The following is a 26,158-nucleotide window of genomic DNA, read 5'->3' as shown; positions in this document are numbered from 1 at the left end:
TTTGATAGAGATGGCTGCATTGCCATTGAGAACTACCTCAGTCCTGAAACTGTAGAAGAGTTGAATGACGAGATCCAAAAACTATTGGGCGAGATCGATCTCAAAACACACCCCCTCACCAGGTTCACTACTGATGAGGACGAGGAGCATGTTGGCGACGACTACTTTATCAACTCGTCAGACAAAATACGTTATTTTTTTGAGGTGGACGCTTTTGAAAACGGCGAGCTGGTCAAGCCATTACCAAAGGCTGTCAATAAGATAGGACATGGGTTGCACATGAAAAACGAATCTTTCAAGAAGATCACCATCACTGAGGATATTGCAGCGATCTGCAGTCAGCTGGGTTTCAAGGATCCGCGCGCGCTACAAAGCATGGTGATCATCAAGCAGCCAGAAATTGGTGGGAAGGTGCCTAATCACCAGGACGGAGAGTTTCTTTACACAGAACCTCAATCTTGTATCGGATTCTGGTTTGCTTTGGAGCCTTGTACTGTGCAAAACGGATGCCTTAGCTTTTTGCCTGGTTCCCATAAAACTGCCGATATCAAACGTCGTTTTGTGAAGGATCTGGAAAATGGTGGCACGAAATTCGTGGATCCCAAAACACTCAAGGACACAAAAGCTACAAACGACCCGAATGACTCAGATTTTGTTTGTGTGGAGATTCCAGCAGGCAGCCTCGTGTTGATCCATAATAAAGTCATCCACAAATCCGAAAGAAACTTGTCCAAAATGTCCAGAAATGCTTACACTTTCCACGTTATCGAGGGTGAGGCACAATACGACGAGCTCAATTGGCTACAGGTCCCTCCCGCTTCTCCTGCAGGTACTTCTCAATTTTCCAAAATTTATGTAAATTGACTACTGCAAGGAGTAGCAAGAAATAGCAAGAAAAAGACCCATGACTCATCAGGCACGAGTTCCTGGGTGGTGCTATTTTTTATTGGCCGATGCTCAAACAATGTCGATTCGGACACTTAACCCCGCTGTAGAATCGAGGATTTGGTTAGCATACGTGCGCTGTTCGGAATTGGAGACGGACTTGCTTTATTTAAGTCCGCGAACACTGTTGCGCTCTCGCGACGACATGTCTACGCAACCCAGCCAACCCGCCTCTTTGTTAGCCAAAGTTCTCTCTTAGAAGAGCACAAAATCGACCAACTACAGCTTACACGCGATATGCGTAATGCTGCCCTCATTTCAAGAATCTTCTTTTGCGTGCGCGAAAAATAAGATTCAAGCTAATCTGCTACCGTTATTACATTTTTTTTATTGTTTGCTTCTACCCGCGTTATCGAATAGCTTAGACTGATTTTGTACACCACATGGCCCATAAATAGAGAAGCAATTCGTTGCAATAAAAGATCACTCCCTTGAGGACTTGTAGTCAAAATAAACAGCTCAGAAGAAGATACCAACAGGCACGACAAAGCTAGGCCTTCAACTCAATCGCCACCCGAAGATTCACAAACAATGCAAGACTTCCTGCCATCATACCAGCTCCACCGCTATCTGAATAGACACCTGGATGAGATCATTAACGATCACAAGCTCGATGCTCCACCGGATTACTCTGAGGTCGCAAATAAGGCAGGCGAAAGACCAATAATGTCATTTGAGGTTCGGGAGGAACTTCAAGACGGAAGAGCCTCTCTGGTGTCGGACCAGCAGAACTCTGTGTGGAGGAAGATTGATAAGCTGAGGTACATGGATCAAAGCTCTGTGTATATTGATATTCAATTGGATGACTTCACAAATGTTCATTATGCTCCAGTCACTAGCGGAGATATTGTGAAAGGAACGGTGAAAGTCCACAATATCGGACCCCATCCAATCCCCTTTGACAACATCTTTGTTAGTTTTGAAGGGTATTTTTGGGCTTTGAAGTCATCCTCCAAAATGCTTATCCATAACTTTCTGGACATGATAGATTTTGAAGCCAGTTGTTTATGCGAGGATCCTGATGCAGGGCTGCCTCCAGACCGTGTTTTAAGACGAAACAGCATATATATGGTGCGCTTCAAATTCCAAATTCCGGAAACGTCTAAATCCGGGCTTCCTCTGCCTCCAAACATGGGAGATTTGCATCTCAGACACAAGATCCACTCTCAGATCCAGGACTCGTTATTCATGCGTGAAAATTGCTTTGGTGGAGACTACAGCTGCGACAGTTTTAGCATCAGCTACTCCGTCAATGCCAGATTGCTTGAACTCAGTGAGACCAAGGACGAGCTCGTAATCAGACGACACAGCAGACACATGGTTTCATTTACGCCCAAGTTGCAAGCAGACGACGCTTTGAGATTACTGGACCCAGTCGATGAACTGCGCTTGCTTGTTAACTCGCTAGAAGACGAGATTAGAACTTTGCAAATCAAAAGTGAGCCGTCCTCTGGGGCGAAAGCTGAAGAAAGGCCCACGTACCCGTTCCGAGTATCACAGGAGCGGGAGGTTTTCCGACTTCAGCTGAAGAGCAAGCCTGACATGTTTATCGACAAATGTCTAGATTACTCGCTAAGTTCAGGCGACCTGCAGACTAAACGGAGCATCACCATTTCTTTTGAAGAAGAAATGAAAATTAGCTCGATCGACCTGTACGCTGTCAACTACTACAGCCATCACAAATTACCCGTTCACATTTCTTCTGAGTGGTTTATAAATCACGTACCTTTTGAGACAGTTATTAGGCCCAAGTTTAAAGAGCTGGAGACAAGTTTGGAGACTTGCGGCAATGAAGACTCGTTGGAGCTTGTGAAAAGTGTGAGCAGGTTGAAATTTGCGGCGAGAAAAATGCCAAAGGTGATTCAATATAAGAAAAAAGGTCCGGCCTCGTATGAGATAATCCTAACTAAGCCAAAAAAGGACATCGTCATTCCCTCCTTTGATTTCATGTTTTGCGGACGCTTCTATTTCCTGCGCTTCTACTTGAAGCTGCCGCGCGATGTGCTGTATCAAGGCGAGTCAAAATTAGCTTTCGACGTTCCGGTCTCGATCCATTGAGTCATGGGGATTTTAGTTTGTTTTGCAATCGATTGAGGCTTTGTTTTATATGTAAAGGTCCTCGTCCTCTTCGGTCACGCGATTGAGTACCTTATCGCGGCTCTTGGAGTACTCCACAGGATAAGTTTCTTTTATTTTCTTCGTTAGTTTATTGCATAGCTTGGTGTTTTTGTCTAGGTTTGCGTTCAACTCTGGGATGATTTGCGTTTTTAGCTGCTCGTATCGTTTGATGTGATTTTCCAGTTTTTCGCTCACCTCGTCCATCGTTCGTAATAAATCCTGCATCGTATTATTTATCGTGCCAGAAACCTGTGATTGCATCATGAGCGAGCGATCTAGCTGCACAGAGTCCAGGGAGTTGTTGAGCGAGCCAATCAGATAGTCGACCGCATTGAACGTGGACTGCTCCTCCACCGGCGTCTCCTCTGTGGTTGTGTTTGTGTACGACTGAGAGTCGGAGTCGACCTCGAAACTGTTTGCGTCAAGAACCATGCAAAATAATTAAACTTAATATTTTTCTTGTCGGAACCTTATGTCCAGAGATATAATAAGAGCGCGCTTGCGGCCGTTCGGGATTTCATTTGAGAAGTCTCTGACGGACCTCATAAAGGGCATCAGAGCGAACAATCAGGATCCTGAGAAATTGGCTACGTTCTTCGACAAATCCATTCAGGAATGTCGGGCTGAGCTGAAAACAAACGACCTCGAACTAAAGTCCATGGCGATCCTCAAGCTAGCATACTTGGAGATGTACGGCTACGACATGAGCTGGTGCTCGTTTCACGTGCTGGAGGTCATTTCCTCGCCAAAGTTCCAACACAAGAGAATAGGATACCTTGCTGCGATGCAGCTGTTCCAACGGCAGAACAACGATGACGTGCTCATGCTGATGACAAATTTGCTGAAAAAAGACATCAACTCCGGCAACTCTGTGGATACAGGCCTAGCTATCAGCGGCATTGCGTCCATAGTCACTCCTGAGCTGGCACAGGATATCTGTGACGATATGGTGCGAATGCTTTCCCACTCCAAGCCATTCATAAGAAAAAAGGCCGTCTTGGCCATGTATAAGATCTTCCTCAAGTACCCTGACGCATTGAGGCTGCATTTCGACAAATTGATAGAAAAACTGGACGATGAAGACGGGTCTGTGGTCTCTGCCACTGTAAACGTCATCTGCGAACTTGCTCATAATAATGCGAAAAACTACGTGGAGCTTGCACCTCGACTCTTTGGGCTGCTGAAGGAATCGAACAACAACTGGATGGTCATCAGACTTTTGAAGCTTTTGTCGTATCTGTGTCTTGAAGAGCCTCGTCTCCGCTATATATTGCTGCCGGAGGTGGTGGACCTCATGAATAGCACAACGGCACTTTCTTTGGTTTATGAATCAATCAATTGCATTCACAATGGAAAAATGCTTACTCCTGACGATACCAAAGTTGCAAAACTGATAATCAGCAAACTGATTGGTTTTATTCAAAACAGCGATCAGGATTTGAGGTATGTGGGGTTGCTGGCGTTCATCAAAACCTGTAAAATTCACAAGGAACTCATCAAAAAGCATGAGAAAGTCATTATGGCATCCACCTACGATTCCGACCCCACAATCAGAGAAAAGTCTTTGGAACTGATCGATTCTCTCGTGACCGACCGCAACATCGTTTCTATTGTGTCCAGACTGCTTGTCCAGCTGATTCCTGTGGATGAGCAGGCAGAAAGATTGGAATACATCAACGTTGAGACTGAATTGGCGCTTCAGAGTCCTCTCATGGTGTCAGATAAGTATAGGCTGCTTGTCATCACCAAAATAATCCATATATGCTCCATGGACAATTACGAGCGGATTCCAAATTTCCAATGGTATCTTGGTGTTCTTGGCGACATTCTCAATATCAATGCCGAGAATAGGCTTGCTGGTGTTGAAAAAATGGTCACATCGCAATTTATGAGTGTGGGATTGAGAGTTCCAAGTATTCGCAGCAGATTGGTTCAACGCTCTCTGGAGCTGGTACTCGATAGTTCGCGACTGGTCGGCTTAAAGGAAGGCCTACACAATTGCATGTGGCTTGTTGGAGAGTACTATACAGACTATATCACGACACTGGATGACGACGATAACGACGACAGCGATAACGAAGAAGTGTACAAAATAACAGGCGCACAGATTATTAAGAACGTTGTGGCCCAGGAAGACCTTGATACTCTCACTGACCTCATGGATCCAACACTCGGTGTTTATATCCAGTCTATGGCCAAACTATTTGGAAAGTACTGTCTCTCTTTGAGACTGAATTGGGGTCCTGAAGACCGGGTGCACCTGATTGAGGTTTGCCAAATACTGATCAGGTGGCTGGAGAAATTCCATCAATCTGTGAATTTTGAGGTTCAGGAGCGCGCTGTCTCCTTCACTGAACTTCTGAAGCTCGCACTCGAGGCTGTCGAGACGGATGAAGAGAGCTTCCCCAATTTTCTGGTCTCTGGGTACGCGCAGCTATTTGAACAATATCCAATCAAGCCTGTTGGTCCACACGCCCAAAGTCGCATCCCTATAGCCATAGACCTGGACACCGCTATTGACCATGAGTCTATTTCTGAATTCCACCGGATGCTTGCTAGAATTGAGGAAAAAGAGACTCTGCAGCGTCAACAGGAAGAATACGAGGAAGAATTGGTGTCTGAGATCAACCATTCATCCGATGACCATGGCGAGGACGAGCCACTTAAAGGTCGCCCAGATCGCTCCGACAGGATAGGCGATCCGTTCTATATCTCGATGGACACAAGCACGCCAGATGATGTTTCGAATTCAGAACCTGTTGTGGAGACTAAACGCAAGAAGCCTAGCAAAAAGAAGATCAAAAAGGAGAAAGTGCTTGTTCTGGGCGACGAAGACCCTGGCGAAGAGTCTGTTTCTGAGCCTCTATTCAAGCCGAAGAAAAAGAAGGAGAGAAGTAAGTTACTCATTGACTCTTCGACTCTGTCAGACTTCGACCTCACGAAATCACCGGATGAACCTGACCACACCGAGGAGGTCGAAATAATGCGGAAAGAGTTCGAGAAACTAGAGCAAAAACAGGAGCCGCCCGTGGTGGTTAAAAAGCCAAAGAAGCCAAAGAAGAAGAAGCTCGTGGTGATTGAGTAGAATGACTAATGCATAGTTATGAGATGTCTGTAGCTGGTTCCAGTTTTCTTTTTCTATCGGCGCCGTCGTCAAGATCTAGCACTGATTCAAGATCGCTGTTTAAAACGGATGAGTTGGGGTTCTTTTCTAGCAGTTCGTAAAATTGCGAGAGCTCGTGAGAATCCAAATCTCCTGTGTTTTGTGTTAATGGTTGAAGAATGTTTTGCAAATATGGCTTTTGGGACAGAACGGACTGCAAGATTTCCTGTTCCTGATTACCGGACATTTTTGATTGTGTTCCATTCAATCTTAGCGATTCGGCCCGCATCAAGAGCTGGACAAGCATAGCGTTTCGAAGCTCAAGATACTTGATCAGCCTGTTCGTTTGTGTTTCTTTGTTTTTGAGCTTCTGTGCATCGGAATGCACCTTGGCATATTTGGTGAGCAAGTCTTCGTACAGTTCGCTATAGTTAACGGCGGGGTCTTGAACGATAGGATTGTTAAGCTGAGCAATGTCCATTTAACAAAATACACAAATGATAAAAATTTCAAGTCGATCGACCAGACAAAAAAAAATTAATCAAAAAAAAATATTTTTTTAAAATATTTTCCCTTATTTTTTATGGTTTTAAAATCAACGACTGCCAACGACGTCTCGGTTTACCAGATCTCGGGAACTAACGTTGCCAGATCCCTTCCCGATTGGATTGCTCGTAAGCGCAAGCGGGCTTTGAAAAATGACATTGATTACCAGAATCGTGTGGAGCTGATTCAAGATTTTGAGTTCAGTGAAGCCTCTAACCGGATCAGAGTCACTCGCGATGGCCAATACGCGATGGCAACGGGAACTTACAAGCCACAAATTCACGTTTATGACTTTGCCAACCTTTCTCTCAAGTTTGAGCGCCACACGGATTGTGAGAATGTGGACTTTCTGCTTCTCAGTGACGACTGGACCAAGTCTGTGCATTTGCAAAATGATCGCTCTATCGAGTTTCAGGTGAAAGGAGGGATGCATTACAGAACCCGTGTTCCTAAATTTGGCCGCTCTTTGGCGTACAACGAGGTGAATTGTGATCTGTATGTGGGAGCTGCGGGAAACGAGATCTACAGACTCAACTTGGAACAAGGACGTTTCATGCAGCCTTTTGAGATAGACAGTGAGTCTGGTGTTAACATTCTCGATATAAACAATGTTCACGGCCTGGTCGGTGCCGGACTAGAGGACGGCACTGTGGAGTTTTGGGATCACAGGGCAAGACAGAGAGTGGTCAAGATGGAGATCATTGACGGTTCTGAAATGCCCTCTACCCAAGTTACAGCACTCAAATTCCGCAATGATGGGCTAAATATGGCCGTGGGTACCTCAAATGGAGTCTCATTGTTGTATGACCTCCGTCGATCGCAACCTTTAATGACCAAAGACCAAGGTTATGGATTCGCAATTAACAAGATAACCTGGTTGGATGATAGTTCCAGTGTGAGCAACAAAATTATGACCTCGGACAAAAAAATCGCTAAAATTTGGGACCGTCACAGCGGCGATCTGTTTGCTAGCATGGAACCAAGTGTTGATATAAATGATGTGGAGTACATTCCCGACTCCGGCATGTTTTTCATGGCTAATGAATCGATTCCTATGCATACTTATTACATTCCAGCTCTCGGACCAGCTCCTAAATGGTGTTCCTTCCTCGACAACATCACCGAGGAGCTGGAAGAGAAGCCTTCAGACACAGTTTACTCAAACTATAGATTCATCACCAAGCAAGACGTCGTTCGTCTTAATATCTCACATCTCATCGGCACAAAGGTTATGCGTGCGTATATGCATGGTTATTTCATTGACACCGAGCTGTACGACAAGGTGAACCTGATTGCTAATCCTAACGCAATTCAAGACCAACGTGAGCGTGAAATCAAGAAGCGTGTGGAGAAAGAAAGAGAATCTCGGATTCGGAGTACTGGAGCCATTTCTAACACCAAGATTAAGGTCAACAAGGACTATGCTACTAAGCTTGGACAGAAACTTGGTTCTGAAACTGCAGAGCAAGTCGTCAACGATGACCGTTTCAAGGAAATGTTTGAAGACCCAATGTTCCAGATTGATGAGGAGTCTCATGACTATAAGCAGCTCAATCCTGTCAAGGGAAGTAAGCCACTGACGGCAGCTGAGGAGTCAGACGAGGAGAAAATGAACCCAGGAGGAGATAGTGACAGTGAAAGTGAAAGTGAAAGCGACAGCGAAAGTGAGGACGAGGCTACTATCCAGAAACGCGAGGAGATCAGAAGAAAGCAGGACCAAAGATTGAGAGAGGAGTTGGAGAAAGAAGAATACCTCAAGAAAATGCAGACTGTCTCCATGAAACCTTTGGACGCTGCAGCTGAACTGACAGGAACAACAGACCACAAGAATTTATCGTTTGGCAAGCGACTGAAGGATGTTAATAGAGAAAGAGAACAAGAAAGAGAACAGAAGCAGCAAGTCAGGGTGCACAAAAATGTTCGTGGAGAGGCCGAGATAAGCTTTGTTCCACAGAAAAAGAAGAAGGTGCGGTCTGAAAGCAGCGAAGATAGAGGCAAAACGCGGCAGAATTACGAAGGAAGACGTCGTGCAAGTAAGAACGCTTTCAGGGGTATGTGAAAATAGTAAAATAAATTATGCTCCGTTATTAATTACGCTAAATTGTTAATTCTTTTTATCGAGATTGAGTCGTTGTTTTAGCTCGCACCAGTCCTGTATAAGGTTATTGTCAATAAGTTTCTTGAATATTTCCAAAAGTTTGACGTTCTCGTCGAGCATTTCTCTCTCTGCCACCAAGTTGTGCAACGAGCCTCCTTTGTGAACTAACGGAGTAAACCGTTGAGGAATTTGAACAGACAACCCCTGGATTTGTTTCACTTTATGATTAGGTAGTTGTCGAGGTCGTTGAGGACCCGATTCGTGAAGAAATCTGCATTTTGCTCCGTTTTTGCAATTGCGCGAGTTCTGCCAAAACCTACACACACGGCGGTTCCGTTGCTCGTTCGGTTTCGCCTGCGCCTGCTCCTTCTGCAGACTCTTCTTTTCTTGTACTCTTTTGTTTGTTGGCCAGTTTTTGCGTCGCTCTTCGATCCATTTTTGAATTTCTTCCTCTGAATTCAGAACTATATTTGTTCCTGGGATTGCTATGAGTTTTGACGATAGTTCCTTTTCATCTTCTGATTCTTCGCTCGAGCCTTCTGTGGTGGCGTTAATGTCTAACTCGTTTGGATTTTTCGTGATCTCGAGCTCGTTAGTGTTGGTCTCTGCCTGCTGGAGGCCGACTTCCGGGAAAAGATTCATGTTTTGTAGCTCAGATAAATCGCTATTCTCCAGTTTAGCCCGTTTTATGTCTCCGCCGTGCTCTTCGGCAGGCCTTTTCAGCTCGCTCATAAATCAAATAAATCAAAATTCGAGTAAATAATTTACTTATCAATGAAAAATCTCAGGGACCAGAAAATGGGCTTTACCAAATCTGTGCTGCAAGATCCTGATGTGCTTGAAAGGCGTCGGAACAGGTTTCTAAAGGACGAGTACCATAGCAGACTTTCAAAAAATGCAGAGTTCGGCCTGATCAGTCGAGGGGAGGACCTCCGGTTGCAGCAAAACGAATCTGCTCGAAGAGATCTCTTCACCAAAATTCAGCTCAACATCAAGAACAATGCCAAACCAGATTCAATCCTCATGGACTTTCGCAAACTGAGGGAAAGTCTTCTTTCTCAACCGCACACCGACTTTGCAAAAGACGTGTTTCTGAACTCGATCCAATATTCTGCCTCAATAGGCCATCATCAGTCGTACGTCCCCAGTATAATGCATCTAATGGAGGCCGAGAAAAAAAACCAACTCATGTCCAGCACTGAAAAAGAACTAGTGCTGTCGATTCTGGCATTACACAAGGCTCATTACAACGGACAATTCGAGTCCGTTTTTGAATTACTATTGCTGAACTTTGACATCGTGCCAAACTTTGGTAAGCTTGCTTCATGCGTTCCCGAGGCTGCCTTCTTTGCAACTTACGCTCTTATGACTAAAGATTTCTATCTCTGGACGCGCCAATATAACTTCTTGTCGAAGAATCCTTGCTACAAGTCTGTAATGGATTTGAGACTCAAAGCATTCAGACAGACGGAAGTTGACACGCTGCATCGATCGTATTTTATGCTAAATAAAAGAGTGTTACTGAACTTTGTGAATGCATCATGGGAGGAACTCTGCAAAGATCACAATATTGAGTGGATGCTGGAGAACGATACGGTTACTATCCGTCGCAGGAAATAGCTACCACGATTTGTATTATGTAAGCTGACACTCAAATAGATTAAATTTCTATACCCAATTTAGTGTTTCACAAGACATGTCTATGCCTACGCCTGCCACCAATCTAACGCCGTCGGGGCCTCTTCCGGGGACCAGTGGAGTGAGCACCCCCGTGGCAGACACCATAGCGATCCAGGACCTCGAGAACGGCAAATTGGACATCGATTCTACCATACTGGAAATACAAGAGCTCCGATCTCGCATAAGCGGTTTGCGATACGAAATGGCCCGCTATATAAGGCTTCTGGCCTCCATCGATGAGGACACCACGTCGTCAGTGTTTTATCAGGAGGTGGCGACGCAGATCAACTTACTCAAGAGCAATCTGGACTCATATCAAAATGCATACAAAAGACTAATTCCGGTGGTTAGATACGCCAAACTCAAGATGGGCGCCAATCCTGAGGATCAGATCAAGGTTGAACCGCATGAGGTGAAATTCGAAACCAAGTTCTTGAACGAACAATCTCTCAACAGAGTCGACTCCTCCAAAAATCCGCTGATCTCCTCGATAGAGATGGGTGGCCCGCCGTCTTCGGGAAGCGTAGGGTCGCCAGGAATGAAGAATAGCGCCGCTAAGCGGCCGCCTTCCAAGGCGAAGCCTGCAGCGAAAAAGAAATAGGCGACGATCGACGGGACTATCCACCTTTTTTCGCCCGGCTCAAAAAATTCCCCAATGACTGATTTTTTTCACCAGATAACAGTATGGCAACTGCTTTAAGAGAAGCTTTTATCAAGGCCAAATCTGAGAAGAGAACTGCTCTGGTGACCTTTGTCACTGCCGGCCACCCCACCATCGAGGAGACTGTTCCAATCTTGCAGAGTCTGCAGGCTGGCGGTGTGGATATCATTGAGCTTGGCATTCCATTTTCTGACCCAATGGCTGATGGACCAGTGATTCAGCACTCCAACACCGTTGCTCTGCGCAACGGTGTGACTGTGCGTATGGTGCTGGACATGGTGAAGAAGGCCAGAGCTGCTGGTGTGACTGTTCCATTGGTTCTCATGGGATACTACAACCCTATTCTGCAATACGGGGAGAAGGAGATGATAAGAGACTCTCGTTTGGCAGGGGCCAACGGATTTATTGTTGTTGACTTGCCACCAGAAGAGGCGTTGAAATTTAGAGGCTACTGCAAGGAAGAGGGCATGGCATATGTGCCATTGGTTGCTCCGTCTACCACTGACGAAAGACTCAAGTTGCTCGGCGACATTTCCGATTCCTTCATATACGTGGTTTCTCGTATGGGCACTACGGGTAACTCCATCTCTGTGAGCACCAGTGTTGGAATTTTGGTCGACCGCGTGCGCAAAATCACTGGAGGCAAGGCTCCGTTGGCTGTTGGGTTTGGTGTTTCTACCCGAGAGCACTTTCTTCAAGTTGGTTCATCTGCGGACGGTGTTGTGATAGGTTCGAAGCTGGTTTCTTTGCTGGACGATTCCCCGGAGGGCGAGAGGGCTGCTACTGCTGAAAAATATGTCAGGTCGATTTTGACCGGAGAGGGTGAAAATGTTGTTGGTGAGTCATTGTTTGAGGCGGAGCTCGATTTGAGCGCAGACGTTTCTTTTGACGAGAAGCATCTCCACAACCCAAGATTTGGCGAGTACGGAGGACAGTACGTGCCTGAGGTTTTGCAGGCATGTTTGAAAGAGCTGGAGGACGGCTTTGAGAGTGCCATTGCGGACCCAAAGTTCTGGGAGGAGTTCCGCTCGTTGTACGACTACATAGGCCGTCCATCGTCTCTACACCGTGCTGATAGACTGACTGAGCATGTGGGAGGCGCGCAAATCTGGCTGAAAAGAGAGGACTTGAACCATACCGGTTCGCACAAGATCAACAACGCGTTGGCACAAATCTTGATTGCCAGACGTCTAGGAAAGAGCGAGATCATTGCTGAGACTGGTGCAGGTCAGCACGGAGTTGCCACTGCTACCGCATGTGCCAAGTTCGGTCTCAAGTGTACCGTTTTCATGGGAGCAGAGGACGTCAGAAGACAAGCTCTGAACGTTTTCCGGATGCGAATTCTAGGAGCCAAGGTTGTTGCGGTTACTAACGGAACAAAGACGCTCAGAGATGCCACTACCGAGGCCTTTAGATACTGGGTCACCAACCTGTCGAACACGCACTACATTGTTGGCTCTGCGATCGGCCCACATCCATATCCAACTCTGGTGAGAACGTTCCAAAGTGTGATTGGTAACGAGACCAAGGAGCAATTTAGGAAGATGAATGACGGCAAGCTGCCAGATCTGGTTGTTGCCTGTGTTGGTGGAGGATCCAACTCCACCGGTATGTTTTCTCCGTTCGAGAAGGACACAAGCGTGAGGCTGCTTGGTGTGGAAGCAGGAGGTGAAGGGCTCAACACCGATAGACACTCTGCTACGTTGACTGCGGGAAAGCCTGGTGTTTTCCACGGAGTGAAGACATACGTTCTGCAGGACACTGATGGACAGGTCCACGACACTCACTCCGTCTCTGCCGGTTTGGATTATCCCGGTGTCGGCCCTGAGTTGTCTGCATGGAAGGATGCTGGCCGTGTTGAGTTCATTGCTGCCACCAATGCAGAGGCCTTAGAAGGATTCAGATTGCTGTCGCAGTACGAAGGTATCATACCTGCTTTGGAATCGTCACACGCCATTTACGGTGCTGTCCAGGCTGCCAAGAAAATGTCCAAAGACCAGCACGTGATTATCAACGTTTCCGGTAGGGGTGACAAGGATGTTCAGAGCGTTGCCGAGGTGCTTCCTAAGCTTGGTCCGCAGATCGGTTGGGATCTTAGATTCGAGTCGTTTGACGACGCTAGCAAATGATGTGTATTGCGCATGTACAAATGAGATTTTGAGATAAAGTGGACCGGAGACTGAAAGACCTGCTCGGCGGTTGCAGGGAGTGTAGCTCTCCAAAAGATGCTGACATAAAGAACACCTCAGTTATACTTGGTTATGGCCCATTTTTCCAGACCCAATCAGATGTAGTTTTGTGCTTTTTGAGGAGAACTGAGCGCACCGGTGGATTTATTTCCAAGCCTATCATTAGATACATAATTTAATATGAAAAAAATAAAAAAATTAAATACGCTACTATGTGGCCCGGAAAAAACGTCCATCTCACCTACGGCGTAGATGGGACGTGCACATTTGACCGAGCGAGCAACTCCTTTGACTTTCCTCGGGTGCGGGACACCAAATCAGAGCGATTACGGCCTCTCAAGTCCTCTTATCACTGTCTTGTTCCAGCGCAGCTAGACCAGAGATCGGCAGATATTGACACAGGCAGCATCAAAATGGCGTCCGAGATTGCAGAGCATACAGAAGATACGTACTTTGTGCCCAAATCGCTACTCAAGGCAGGCCACCAAGAGTCTTTGGCAGCACAAGATCGAAAAATCCATGATCCAACATTCGGAGATATGCTGGCTATTCTTCACTACGACGCGCATAAGGTGAGCGCAAGCCTCTTAATTAGCACTACAGGATCATATGGTAACATTTTGGCTGTCAGTATCCTGGACTCTGCTGGAATGCCGTCTACAACCAAGGCTATTCAATTTAATTCTCGAATAAAGCAGATATTCACCTTTCCGGAGACTCGCCACTTTGGAGTTCGCACAAATGTTAGCGTTAGCATATTTGAAGTTCATGTGGAAAGCAGATTTGGCGTCGGGGTGGCCCGGCTCGTGGAAATCCCGCAGAAAAGTCTTGCTGGTCAGGCTTTTGCAGACGCTTGTGTCTGTTCACATATGGAGGCATATATTGCGTTGATTGACGTGAAGGGGAATTTTGGGCTGTTCAAGCTGATCAAAAGAGATCTGGATCGCAGTTTCAATGACTACAAGCGGCTGTATCTGTCCACCATACACGATCCTGCAGAGCTGTCCAATTTCAAGAGAGTACGGTTTGCACAACAAAATGACCAGCTTTTGCTCATGTCTCGATCGTCGCTTCATGTGTGGTCGCCAGCACAACAAGTTTGCAAGGTGGTAGCAAACTACTGGTCGCGGCTTCTGGATTTATGTGTTCCAGCTGGCCAGCACGACCACTGCATTCTTTTGACCACCAGGGAGATTTCTTTAGTGCAGCTGTCCGGCTTCGAGCCGGCCTTGAGCTGGTCACATCACTTGGATGGACAAGACCTTTCACTGAAACTGATGGTGCAGAAATACAAGGACAGATTCGAATGCCATATAATCTCGCAGATCAATTCACTGGTACTGGTTGTGACATTTGGATTTTTAAGGGGCAAGGCTCGCATTTTCGGCGATTCCTATTTCTACGTCCCGCATCCGACCGAGCCTGTTCAGTCTATTGCGTTTTTAAACTATGGCACCAAGTTTGCATTCTTCCAGCTCACGCGCGATCTGGAGATCTCGAGGATGCAAATGGAGCGGTCGGAGCGGGACGTTGAAGTTCCAGATAAAAAGTTACCAAGAGAGCAGGAGAGAATTCCGGCGCTGCCTCAGTTGCACGACATTAAAGCCAATAACTGCGGAAACGAGGTTGAAAAGCTGCTGGAGCAATTTGCGGCAAACGAAAACGAAATGTTCTTCTCTCTGGGATCGATGGTTCCAACGGCCGGGCCTCTTCCTGGAAATCTCGAGTCTCTGATAGCACAGAACGAATTGATCGTCTATGACGCGTCAGAGCGTCTTTTTTCCGACGTCGGGCAAATACAGAGACTACACAGTCTTCCGGAAGGTTTGCTCCGGCCTCTCAGGCCGTTTGAGAACCGCGCATCCCGGCTGAAAAGTATACTCCAAAATAAGACAAGTCCGTGTTTGGACCGCATCAACACCAACCTCGGGCTCAGTCTGCTCACTGTGCACAAAAAGCACCAGGGCGACCGCGGAATCGAGGAAATTCGGTCACAGCTGCCGTTTGAGCTGGCCGCGTTGTTGGACCAGTGGAGACCGCACGAGCCACAGGGCACCAGCATCTTCAGCCACGCAGAGCCTCTGAGCCAGGTACCAGTGATCACCACGTCGCAGAAGAGCAAGAAAAAGCTCAAGGCTCGGCCCTCGAAGCTTGCAGGGTTCTCGCAGCAGTTTTCTCAAGCGCGCTCCCCAATGAGCTCACAGCTGGTCCCGTCATCCTCACAGATTAACACATCATCTCCTGCTAGCTTCCAGATCGCATCTCCGCCAAGCTCGCAACCGGAGCCGCCTGTATCGTCACACCCGCCCTCTTCGCTTCCGACGCAGAGCTCCTCGTCGCAAAAAAAGCGCAAGAAGCGCAAACTGGGTGGCTTTATGTAATTATTCGCTGCCCTGCGTATTTGTACTAATATTAATTTCTTCAAAAATATTCATCCCATGCTGTGGAATGTATTACTGGCCTCCTTTTTCTATGGCTGCTCCATTCTAGCCACAGAGTATGGAATCCTGGGCAACAACAGCGAGGACTTGAGTGGCTTGGCGGCAGACTACGCCAGTGCCAACAGCAGGTCGCTGTTATGGGGAGCGTATCGATCGAATCTGTATCTTGGAGTGAAGCCTCGGCTGCCCGAGTCTCTACTAACTGGCCTGATGTGGTTCAACGTGGATAGCTACCAGGGAGTTGGTGCACTGCGCCACGAATGTCGCCAGGACGACCAGTTGGACACTTTTGGATGGACCAGATACGACCCCCGATTAGGGGGCCACGAAATTGTCAAGGACGCTCAATTCGGCCTCAAACTCGAGGCAGACTTCGTCAAGACGGACGACGGCAACTGGGCCTTGCGTGTGTCTGGAAAACCAAAGAAAAAGGACGCCAAAACGTCGGTAGTTTTCTACGCTGGTCTCGAGGGAGAAGGAGAGCTGAGATATGCTGGCGCCGACGACGTGACCGACGGCGACGTGAAGCTGGTCGGGTACTCAGAGCGACTTGGCGGGGTGTTTGATCTGGACGTCACGAAGGGCTCGCCCAAACAGTATGTTGCGGAAGGTGACTATCGCGGTTTGGGACTCGATCCATCGAAAACCAGACATCTGTCTCTGATGGTCCCCACGGGCAACGTTTGGCGAGCGAAGGATATCTTTTTGACGCTTCTAGGCGAAAACATCAAGAAACTACAGGAGTACCTGGATAAGGAGGACAGGATTCCGCCTGAACAACTGTTCCAAATGAAGAATATGGACAATTTCGAGGGAAACATGCATTTTGTGCAGAAAACTTTCCAGGGCAGCTTTGAGTTTGACATTATTTTCAACTTGGCAGACAATGAGCCGCTGATGGCGGAACAGCTTCCTCAGAAAGTCGCAGAGATGAACGAGAAATTTGACTCTAAGTTTGCGCATAACTTCCAGCTGGCTCCACCATTTATCAAGCCCCAGCATTTCCAGTTTGCAAAAGAGATGCTCTCACAGCTTTTGGGCGGAATCAGCTACTTCTACGGAGACCAGCTGGTGGATCGCAACGCCGTGGTAGACGATCTTGAGTTCAGCCACGCCAACCTCGAAGGCAAATCGGAAGGCCCATACGAGTTGTTCAGTGCCGTCCCAAGCAGACCGTTTTTCCCCCGGGGTTTCTACTGGGACGAAGGTTTCCACCTGTTGCCGGTTCTGGAATACGACTCGGACCTGGCGCTCGAAATAGTCCAGAGCTGGTTTTCACTGATTGACGAGGATGGCTGGATTGCCAGAGAGCTAATTCTGGGCGACGAGGCCAGAAGCAAAGTGCCTCCAGAGTTTACCGTTCAGAATCCCAACATCGCGAACCCGCCGACCCTGATGCTTGTTTTCACCAAACTGCTGGACCTGGCCAAACAAGCCCAGGAGGCCGACAAATACGGCATGGACATCGGCTCGTATGCGGGTCCATTGCGGCTGGGTGATATGCACCTGAAAAATCCAGAGCTGCTTGTGAAGTACGCAAATAAAGTATATCCGCAGCTACAGAAACATTACGACTGGTTCCGCAGGACGCAGCGCGGGGAGACGAAACTCTTCGCCAGAACATGCCACTCTGCGCTCGACGTGTTTCGCTGGAAAGGCCGCACAAAGGACCACTGTCTGCCCAGCGGGATCGACGACTACCCAAGATCGCCGCCCGACATCGCAGAGCTGCATATTGACTTGCTGGCGTGGATGGGAGCGATGACGAGGTCGATATACAGAATCGCATACCTGCTGGAGAAACACGAAGACGCACAGCACTACAAAGAGATATACGACAACATTGTTGCCAACATGGACGATCTCCATTGGAGCAATAAGGACCAGAGCTACTGCGACGTGACAGTGGATGAAGAGGACGAGGACGTTTTTGAGTGCCATATAGGATATGTCAGCATCATGCCGTTTGTGCACCGGCTGATTCCGGCATCGTCAGAGCATTTGAAACCGATTCTGGACCAGCTACAGGACCCTGAGCAGCTGTGGTCGCGGTTCGGCATCAGATCGCTGTCCAAAAAAGATCCTTATTTCCATAAAGGCGAGGACTACTGGAGAGGCCACATTTGGGTCAACATCAACTATCTGGTGCTGGAGAGTCTGCAATACTATGCTGCGCAGCCAGAAACAGCTCCAGAGATCCGCGCTCAGATGAGCGATATATACGAGTCTCTGCGGAAGAACCTGGTCGAAAATATCTACGAACAGTACCGGAAAACAGGATACACGTGGGAGCAGTACAACGAGGAGACGGGGGCCGGACAGCGGACACGGCATTTCTCCGGCTGGACATCGCTGGTGGTGCTGATGATGAAGATGCCGGAGCGTATATAATAGAGAGGGCTCAGGAACCTCCCTTAGAAGTCACGTGCATGTATACAGGGGAGGAAATTTTTCGTGGGTAGCACTGGGGTGAATTTTTCAAAATTTTTACTTGGATAATTTAACAACTACAACATGGCTCCAAAAGGAAAGAAGGTCGCCCCAGCTCCTTTGTCGACCAAGGCTGCTAAGAGCACTGGTCCAAAGAACCCTTTGTTTGAGTCCACTCCAAGAAGCTTTGGTATTGGACAAAACATCCAACCAAAGAGAGCCTTGAACAGATTTGTCAAGTGGCCACAATACATCAGACTGCAGAGACAAAAGAAGGTGCTCTCGATGAGACTGAAGGTTCCTCCAGCTATTGCTCAGTTTGCTAACACTTTGGACAGAAACACTGCTGCCGAGGTTTTCAAGCTCCTGAACAAGTACAGACCAGAGACTGCTGCTGAGAAGAAAGAGAGACTCACCAAGGAGGCTGCTGCCATTGCTGAGGGCAAGAAGAAGGAAGATGTTTCATCCAAGCCATTTGTTGTCAAGTACGGTTTGAACCACGTTGTTTCTTTGATCGAGAACAAGAAGGCCAAATTGGTGTTGATTGCCAACGATGTCGATCCAATCGAGCTGGTTGTCTTCCTGCCAGCTCTGTGCAGAAAGATGGGTGTTCCATACGCTATCGTCAAGGGTAAGGCTAGATTGGGAACCCTTGTTCACCAGAAAACCAGTGCTGTTGCTGCCTTGGTCGACGTTAGACCAGAGGACGAGGCTGCTTTGGCCAAGCTCGTTTCCACCATCAACGCTAACTTCATCGAAAAGTACGAGGAGCAGAGAAGACACTGGGGTGGAGGTGTGATGGGTGCTAAGACCAATGCTAAGCTGGCCAAGAGAGCCAAGGCTGCTGCTGTTGCTGCTGCCAACGCCCCAAAGAGAGTCGAGGCATAAATAATGGAGAGTAACAAAGATTTCAGATAATACTGTGACTGTAGCAACCATAGCTAGATGTGCAAGAATTTGTTCTATTACACTCTGAATACCTGCTATTTTGATGACATATACACTTCTATCCCTTATTTCAACTTGTAGAACAACTTTGGAGCAACACAGTCGTTGATACAGTGCTGGAGGTGGAAAAATTCCTCCACACAATCTTCCTTGTATTCCTTTTCGTCGTATCCTGGCTCCTCCATCTCTTTGGTCACTCTTTCAACACACTCTTGGTAATGGTGAACATAATGTGCGCATTCTTTGGTTTCGGAACATTCTTTTCTAAGGGCATCCATTGGGTCGCCGGCCTCTTCATCATCGTCCTCGTCGTCCTCATCTTCGTCGTCCTCATCTTCTTCCTCTGCGTCGTCACCGTCTGCTTCCTCTTCTTGTGGTTCCTCGGGAGTCTCCTCTTCCACTTCTTCAACAGGCTCTTCGGCAGGCTCCTCTGCGTAAGCGGTGATTGGCGACAGGGCGTCTATGAAATTTCTAAGCAAGGACATTGCAAATCAACACGAGTGGATATTGTACAAAACTTTTTGACCTTTAAAGAAAACACTCTACACCGAAAAATTTCAATTTTTATGGTTTTCATTGGTGGATACTCGTTTGAGTCGATCGTCGCGTCGGGCCATAGTCCAACGACAAGAGGTATAAAAAAAACCAAAAATGAGACCGTAACCATGACCGGGTAACCTGTCATTTCCTATTCACGTTTCTGGAAAAATATCTCTCGCCATCCTCCGTCTGCCGTCGTGTTGCCCTCACCGGACGAAAAATTTTGAAAACCCTCTACTATTAAAACCGAAAAAAGACACCAATTGTAACCCCAATTCTATCATATCCGGAACCCAACTGCGGCAATAAGAATCCTGGTGAACCTCAAACGTTGAATATGTCTGCCTCCGAAGTCGAATCAGCCCAGCCAGTTACCGAGAAATCTCCATCGCCAGTCGAAGAGACTGATCCAAACAAGGTCTTTGTGGGTAACTTGCCATACGATACTACTGAAGATCAGTTGAAAGCATTGACTCCCGAACTAGAGGTTGTGTCAGTGGAGCTTCCAACCAGAACTGTCACCAAGAAAACAGACCAGACTACCGTCGAACTTCAGAAGGGCCACGGTTTCATCGTCTACAAGAGCTCTGAAGACGCTGCCAAGGCAATCGAGCTGATTGGTGGCAAGACGGTAGGAGAAAGAGAGGTGTACGCCAGAGCTGCTCTTCCTCCAAGCCTTGCGCCTAAGAGGGAGAGAAAGCCAAAGAAGACTGCGCAAAGGTCTGCGGCTTCGAGCGCTAGCGGCAAGATGAAGAAGAAGAGTAAGGCCAAGGCCAAGACTGAATCCAAACCATCTGGTTCCGAGTCTGACGCCAAGACGGATTCTAAAGAGGCCTCTCCTGCTGATCAGAGCGAGTCCACCTCTGCGGAGTCATCTGCGCCTGTGAAAAAAGCCAGAAAGCCAGTTTTGTCCAAGGAGGAGAAGCAGAAGAAGTTGTCGGAGGGTGTTCCTTCCAAGACCACGTTGTTCCTCGGAAACCTCGACAAGTCTGTTACCAGTAAGGATTTGAAGGAGTTGTTTGCTGAATACGAGCCAGTCTGGATCCGTGTCCCAAGAAGAGAGCTCCCAAAGAATCTGTACCTGAAGCTGAAGGCTAGAAACGTCCAAATCGACAACAAGGGTATCGCCTTTGTGAGATTCAAGTCCGAAGAGGACCAGCAAAAGGCACTTAAGGAGTTCGAAAACAAGGAGTACAAGAACAGAAAGCTCAACGTCACGGTTGCAATTGACTCTGCTGCGGAGGCTGCCGCTCAGGCGTCTTCAGAGGGCAAGGAAAATGAGTGAAAGCATTCAGCACGTTTAGACATCTCATTCATCGGACACCCGGTTATGTAGACTTGTGTCATTTTTGCTTTGTATATTTATATGTCTCTTTAATCACGTGCATTCCATAAGCAACTATCAGATGAGCTGTTGGTAGGAATGGCTGTGAATGGTGACTAATTTTGATGCCGCGTATGAACGGCTGTTGGCATTCAAAATTTTAACCGTATCTGTCAGATTACAAGAGCGTGCACATTATGTATAAAAAAATTGAGCTCTAAATTATTATACTACTGCTAGGTTTACTGTTTTCAATGAGTCTTGCGTTATCAAATAGCACTCTGTGCGACTCATATTGGGCAGTAGATGACTTTACTGCGTGTGGAAGGCAGCTGGTAGAGAGCTGGATATTAGTCCCGTTGGCGCTGTCTGCTTTGCTAGTGGCTTTCAATTTGCTGCGTAACCCCTTCGCTTCAGAAAAAACAGATCCTTACTCAAAACTAGACGCCGAACAACAACCACTCCTACAGAATGGTCACACGCTGTATACCTCTTCGATTGAATCCGACAACACCGATATTTTCCAGAGACATTTCGACATAGCTTTGCTCAAACCCGTCAAGGATGATGGTAAGCCCATTGGTGTCGTCCGCATCGTTTACCGCGACACCGTTGAGAAATTGAAGGTTGCCCTTGAAGAGGTCCTTCTCTTGATTCAAACTGTGCTTGCATTTCTCGCATTGTCCCGTCTTGAGGACACTTCAGAGCCCCGTTTCCCGCTTGTGAAATACATTAATTTTTCATTGTGGCTCTATCTGACGGTGATAACCTCTGCTAGACTTCTAAACGTTTCCAAAGGGTTTTCTGCCAACAGAGTGGATCTCTGGTACCATTGCGTGACTCTTTACAGCCTACAATGGTTTAATTCGGTCATGCTGTTCCGCTCAGCACTTTTACACCATGTGTCTGGCACGTATGGCTACTGGTTCTACGTTACGCAATTTGTCATTAATACTCTTCTGTGCCTCACGAACGGTCTTGAAAAATTGTCTGATAAGCCAGCAATTGTGTATGACGAAGAAGGTGTGATACCCTCCCCAGAGACCACCTCGTCCTTGATAGATATTATTACGTATGGCTATCTCGACAAGATGGTCTTTTCTTCATATTGGAAACCAATCACCATGGAACAAATCTGGGGGCTGCGTTACGACGATTACTCTCATGATGTGCTTATCAGATTCCACAAGCTGAAGAGCTCCATAAGATTCACCCTCCGTCTTTTCCTGCAATTCAAAAAAGAACTAGCGTTGCAAACGTTGTGCACCTGTATCGAGGCACTTTTGATTTTTGTGCCGTCTTTGTGTCTCGAGAAAATCTTGGAGTACATTGAGTCTCCGCATACCAAGTCCAGGAACATGGCATGGTTCTATGTGCTGATCATGTTTGGATCCGGAGTAATTGCGTGCTCGTTTTCGGGAAGAAGTTTGTTCCTAGGAAGAAGAATTTGCACGCGTATGCGGTCGATATTAATCGGCGAAATCTATTCCAAGGCCCTGAGAAGACGGCTCGGCTCGACGGGTAAAGAGAGCGCCACAGAAGACGAAGAGGATAAGCTGGCTAAGTCCAAGAAACAAGATGAGCCTTCGAACAAGGAACTGGGTGGCATCATCAACTTGATGGCCGTGGACGCCTTCAAAGTGTCAGAGATTGGTGGCTACCTTCATTATTTTCCTAACTCGTTCGTGATGGCTGCCGTTGCAATCTACCTGCTATACAAGCTTCTTGGCTGGACCTCCCTGATAGGAACTGCTACCCTAATAGCCATCTTGCCTATCAATTACATGCTGATGGAAAAACTCAACGAGTACCAGAAACAGATGCTTTTGGTGACCGACAAGCGGATACAGAAGACAAACGAGGCGTTCCAGAATATCAGGATCATCAAATACTTTGCCTGGGAAGACAAGTTTGCCGACGCCATCATGAAAATCAGAGAGGAGGAACTCGGCTATTTGGTTTGCAGATGTGTCGTTTGGGCTCTCCTGATTTTTCTTTGGCTCGTGGTGCCTACTATTGTCACCCTTATCACTTTCTATGTCTACACAGTGATACAGGGGAACCCTTTGACGTCGCCGATCGCGTTTACCGCGCTGTCGTTGTTCACGTTATTAAGGGGTCCTCTGGACGCACTGGCTGACATGCTGTCCATGGTTATGCAGTGCAAGGTTTCTCTGGATAGGGTGGAGGATTTTCTGAATGAGCCTGAGACTACAAAGTATCAGCAATTGTCTGCTCCAAGAGGACCAAACTCGCCCCTAATTGGTTTTGAAAATGCAACTTTCTACTGGAGCAAAAACAGCAAGGCTGAGTTTGCGCTCAAAGATCTCAATATTGACTTCAAGGTTGGCAAGCTGAATGTGGTGATTGGGCCGACTGGCTCGGGCAAAAGTTCGCTACTGCTCGCTCTTCTGGGAGAGATGGACCTTGACAAAGGTAAGGTTTTTCTCCCGGGTGCCATTCCACGAGACGACCTGACCCCGAACCCTGTGACCGGCCTGATGGAGTCCGTGGCCTATTGCTCGCAGACGGCATGGCTATTGAATGCCACAGTGAAGGAAAATATCATTTTTGCATCACCGTTCAACCAGGAAAGATACGACGCCGTGATCCATGCTTGTGGACTCACGAGAGACCTCAGCATTTTGGAGGCCGGCGACGAGACCGAGATCGGCGAAAAGGGTATCACATTGTCGGGAGGACAGAAACAACGTGTTTCGCTGGCCAGAGCGCTGTACTCTTCCGCCTCGTACCTTCTGCTGGACGACTGTTTGTCGGCTGTCGACTCTCACACGGCGGTGCACATCTACGAACACTGTATCAACGGAGAGTTGATGAAAGGCAGAACGTGCATTCTTGTGTCGCATAACGTCTCTCTGACAGTCAAGGAGGCCGATTTCGTGGTCATGATGGACAACGGTCGTATCAAGGCGCAAGGAAGCCTGGACGAACTGATGCAGGAGGGTCTGCTGAACGAAGATGTGGTGAAGAGCGTCCTGCAGTCGCGGTCGGCGTCGACTGCCAATTTGGCGGCGCTGGATGACAACTCGCAGATTTCCAGCGAGGCCATCGCGGAAGGGCTTGCCAAGAGAACTCAAAAACCGGAACAGAGCAAGAAATCAAAACTCATTGAGGACGAGACCAAGTCCGACGGCTCTGTCAAGCCCGAGATCTACTACGCTTACTTCAAGTATTTTGGCAACCCTACCATGTGGATAATGATAGCCATCCTGTTCATCGGTTCCCAGTCTGTCAACGTCTACCAGTCGTATTGGCTGAGACGCTGGTCGGCCATCGAAGACGAACGGGACGTTTCTGCATTTTCCAACTCCAATGGCATGACTCTGTTTCTCTTCCCTACGTTCCACAGCATCAACTGGCACAGGCCTCTCGTGTCCTATGCTTTGCAACCGTTCGAGCTGGCAGTGGAGGAGCACAGCACGATGTATTATCTTATCATCTATACTCTGATCGGCGTGGCATTCGGAACACTTGGATCGAGCCGTGTGATTCTGACATTCATAGGTGGTCTCAATGTGTCGAGAAAGATCTTCAAGGATTTGTTGGATAAGCTACTGCATGCAAAGCTGCGTTTCTTCGACCAGACTCCAATTGGCCGCATAATGAACAGGTTCTCCAAGGACATCGAGGCGATCGATCAGGAACTCGCACTTTACGCCGAAGAGTTTGTCACGTACTTGATTTCGTGTCTGTCGACGCTTCTTGTTGTTTGTGCCGTCACGCCGGCATTCTTGGTGGCCGGTGTGCTGATACTATTAGTGTATTACGGCGTGGGTGTTCTGTATCTGGAGCTTTCGAGAGACCTAAAACGGTTCGAGTCGATCACCAAGTCGCCTATCCATCAACACTTCTCCGAGACGCTTGTTGGCATGACCACAATCAGAGCATATGGAGACGAAAGACGGTTCCTGAAACAGAACTTTGAGAAGATCGACGTCAACAACCGTCCATTCTGGTACGTCTGGGTCAACAACAGGTGGCTGGCATACAGATCCGACATGATTGGCGCGTTCATCATCTTCTTCGCGGCAGCCTTTGCGGTGGCTTACTCAGATAAGATCGACGCTGGACTGGCTGGTATCTCGCTTTCCTTCTCCGTGTCTTTCAGATACACGGCCGTTTGGGTGGTCAGAATGTACGCCTACGTGGAGATGAGCATGAATTCTGTCGAGAGAGTGCAAGAGTACATTGAACAGACCCCTCAGGAGCCACCAAAATACCTGCCACAGGACCCTGTCAATTCGTGGCCGTCGAAAGGCGTAATCGACGTGCAAGACATATGCATCAGATACAGCCCGGAGCTGCCGCGCGTGATCGACAACGTGTCGTTCCACGTGAACGCCGGCGAGAAGATCGGAGTGGTTGGCCGCACGGGTGCTGGAAAATCCACCATCATCACGAGTTTCTTCCGGTTTGTGGACCTCGAAAGCGGCAGCATCAAAATTGACGGTCTTGACATCTCGAAAATCGGTCTCAAACAGCTGCGCAAGGGCCTCACCATTATTCCGCAGGACCCCACCCTATTTTCGGGCACGATCCGGTCGAACCTGGACATATTCGGCGAGTACGGCGATCTTCAGATGTTCGAAGCTCTTCGCCGTGTCAACCTCATTTCCGTCGACGACTTCCAGAGAATCGTCGACAGCAACGGTGCCGCCGTCGCGGACGAGACTGCACAGGCTCGCGGAGACAACGTGAACAAGTTCTTGGATTTGGACTCGACTGTCTCGGAGGGAGGCGGCAACCTGTCGCAGGGAGAGCGGCAGCTGCTCTGTCTTGCACGCTCGATCCTGAAAATGCCAAAGATCCTGATGCTGGACGAGGCCACAGCGTCGATCGACTACGAGTCGGACGCCAAAATCCAGGCCACCATCAGAGAGGAGTTTTCCAGCAGCACTGTTCTCACGATTGCGCACAGACTCAAGACCATCATCGACTACGACAAAATTCTACTGCTGGACCACGGCAAGGTAAAGGAGTACGACCATCCTTACAAGCTCATCACCAACAAAAAATCCGACTTCCGAAAAATGTGTCAGGATACGGGCGAGTTTGACGATCTGGTCAACCTCGCCAAGCAGGCATATAGGAAATAATTATCTCATTCTTGCTGT

General features: G+C 47.8%; 15 protein-coding genes across 15 annotated transcripts; 12 read left to right on the top strand and 3 right to left on the bottom strand.

Moving 5' to 3' along the window:
* Positions 1–86: 86 nt before the first annotated feature.
* OGAPODRAFT_83637 (uncharacterized protein) lies at positions 87–1,193 on the top strand. The gene has a single exon (XM_018356724.1). The coding sequence runs from the start codon at positions 280–282 to the stop codon at positions 862–864; it is 585 nt and encodes a 194-aa protein (XP_018208555.1). The 5' UTR covers positions 87–279; the 3' UTR covers positions 865–1,193.
* A 106-nt stretch (positions 1,194–1,299) lies between these two features.
* On the top strand, positions 1,300–3,418 carry OGAPODRAFT_17365 (uncharacterized protein). The gene has a single exon (XM_018355065.1). It carries the CDS (start codon positions 1,477–1,479, stop codon positions 3,001–3,003), a length of 1,527 nt encoding a protein of 508 aa, XP_018208554.1. The 5' UTR covers positions 1,300–1,476; the 3' UTR covers positions 3,004–3,418.
* OGAPODRAFT_95735 (uncharacterized protein) lies at positions 1,300–3,495 on the bottom strand (the record flags this gene model as incomplete). The annotated part of the gene is made up of 1 exon (XM_018357800.1): positions 1,300–3,495. One exon carries the CDS (start codon positions 3,493–3,495, stop codon positions 3,049–3,051), a length of 447 nt encoding a protein of 148 aa, XP_018208553.1. The 3' UTR covers positions 1,300–3,048.
* A 40-nt stretch (positions 3,496–3,535) lies between these two features.
* Positions 3,536–5,572, top strand: OGAPODRAFT_52271 (uncharacterized protein; the record flags this gene model as incomplete). The annotated part of the gene is made up of 2 exons (XM_018355731.1): positions 3,536–5,182; positions 5,252–5,572. Coding segments are annotated over 2 exons (1,968 nt in total), but the record flags the coding sequence as incomplete, so codon positions are not given.
* A 1,177-nt stretch (positions 5,573–6,749) lies between these two features.
* OGAPODRAFT_95733 (uncharacterized protein) lies at positions 6,750–8,771 on the top strand (the record flags this gene model as incomplete). Its single annotated transcript, XM_018357799.1, has 1 exon — positions 6,750–8,771. One exon carries the CDS (start codon positions 6,750–6,752, stop codon positions 8,769–8,771), a length of 2,022 nt encoding a protein of 673 aa, XP_018208551.1.
* Positions 8,772–8,816: 45 nt separating this feature from the next.
* On the bottom strand, positions 8,817–9,452 carry OGAPODRAFT_14667 (uncharacterized protein; the record flags this gene model as incomplete). The annotated part of the gene is made up of 1 exon (XM_018353430.1): positions 8,817–9,452. One exon carries the CDS (start codon positions 9,450–9,452, stop codon positions 8,817–8,819), a length of 636 nt encoding a protein of 211 aa, XP_018208550.1.
* Positions 9,453–9,608: 156 nt separating this feature from the next.
* Positions 9,609–10,430, top strand: OGAPODRAFT_14666 (uncharacterized protein; the record flags this gene model as incomplete). Its single annotated transcript, XM_018353429.1, has 1 exon — positions 9,609–10,430. The coding sequence occupies one exon, from the start codon at positions 9,609–9,611 to the stop codon at positions 10,428–10,430; it is 822 nt and encodes a 273-aa protein (XP_018208549.1).
* A 76-nt stretch (positions 10,431–10,506) lies between these two features.
* Positions 10,507–11,091, top strand: OGAPODRAFT_10235 (uncharacterized protein; the record flags this gene model as incomplete). The annotated part of the gene is made up of 1 exon (XM_018353108.1): positions 10,507–11,091. The coding sequence occupies one exon, from the start codon at positions 10,507–10,509 to the stop codon at positions 11,089–11,091; it is 585 nt and encodes a 194-aa protein (XP_018208548.1).
* Positions 10,663–13,319, top strand: OGAPODRAFT_17363 (uncharacterized protein). Its single transcript, XM_018355064.1, has one exon. The coding sequence runs from the start codon at positions 11,175–11,177 to the stop codon at positions 13,278–13,280; it is 2,106 nt and encodes a 701-aa protein (XP_018208547.1). The 5' UTR covers positions 10,663–11,174; the 3' UTR covers positions 13,281–13,319.
* Positions 13,320–13,552: 233 nt separating this feature from the next.
* On the top strand, positions 13,553–15,721 carry OGAPODRAFT_10233 (uncharacterized protein; the record flags this gene model as incomplete). Its single annotated transcript, XM_018353106.1, has 1 exon — positions 13,553–15,721. The coding sequence occupies one exon, from the start codon at positions 13,553–13,555 to the stop codon at positions 15,719–15,721; it is 2,169 nt and encodes a 722-aa protein (XP_018208546.1).
* Positions 15,722–15,898: 177 nt separating this feature from the next.
* OGAPODRAFT_17359 (uncharacterized protein) lies at positions 15,899–19,660 on the top strand. Its single transcript, XM_018355063.1, has one exon. The coding sequence runs from the start codon at positions 15,992–15,994 to the stop codon at positions 18,170–18,172; it is 2,181 nt and encodes a 726-aa protein (XP_018208544.1). The 5' UTR covers positions 15,899–15,991; the 3' UTR covers positions 18,173–19,660.
* On the top strand, positions 18,296–19,099 carry OGAPODRAFT_10231 (uncharacterized protein; the record flags this gene model as incomplete). Its single annotated transcript, XM_018353103.1, has 1 exon — positions 18,296–19,099. One exon carries the CDS (start codon positions 18,296–18,298, stop codon positions 19,097–19,099), a length of 804 nt encoding a protein of 267 aa, XP_018208545.1.
* On the bottom strand, positions 19,192–19,660 carry OGAPODRAFT_17358 (uncharacterized protein). Its single transcript, XM_018355062.1, has one exon. It carries the CDS (start codon positions 19,642–19,644, stop codon positions 19,225–19,227), a length of 420 nt encoding a protein of 139 aa, XP_018208543.1. The 5' UTR covers positions 19,645–19,660; the 3' UTR covers positions 19,192–19,224.
* A 297-nt stretch (positions 19,661–19,957) lies between these two features.
* Positions 19,958–21,226, top strand: OGAPODRAFT_95726 (uncharacterized protein). Its single transcript, XM_018357798.1, has one exon. The coding sequence runs from the start codon at positions 20,037–20,039 to the stop codon at positions 20,982–20,984; it is 948 nt and encodes a 315-aa protein (XP_018208542.1). The 5' UTR covers positions 19,958–20,036; the 3' UTR covers positions 20,985–21,226.
* Positions 21,227–21,319: 93 nt separating this feature from the next.
* OGAPODRAFT_90800 (uncharacterized protein) lies at positions 21,320–26,155 on the top strand. The gene is made up of 2 exons (XM_018356981.1): positions 21,320–25,681; positions 25,724–26,155. Exons 1-2 carry the CDS (start codon positions 21,896–21,898, stop codon positions 26,138–26,140), a joined length of 4,203 nt encoding a protein of 1,400 aa, XP_018208541.1. The 5' UTR covers positions 21,320–21,895; the 3' UTR covers positions 26,141–26,155.
* Positions 26,156–26,158: the final 3 nt, after the last annotated feature.

Source organism: Ogataea polymorpha (assembly GCF_001664045.1).
Source record: "Ogataea polymorpha strain NCYC 495 leu1.1 chromosome Unknown OGAPOscaffold_7, whole genome shotgun sequence".
Lineage (NCBI taxonomy): Eukaryota > Fungi > Ascomycota > Pichiomycetes > Pichiales > Pichiaceae > Ogataea > Ogataea polymorpha.
Note: the sequence above shows the minus strand (reverse complement) of the source record. Positions and strands in the feature narration are given on the sequence as shown.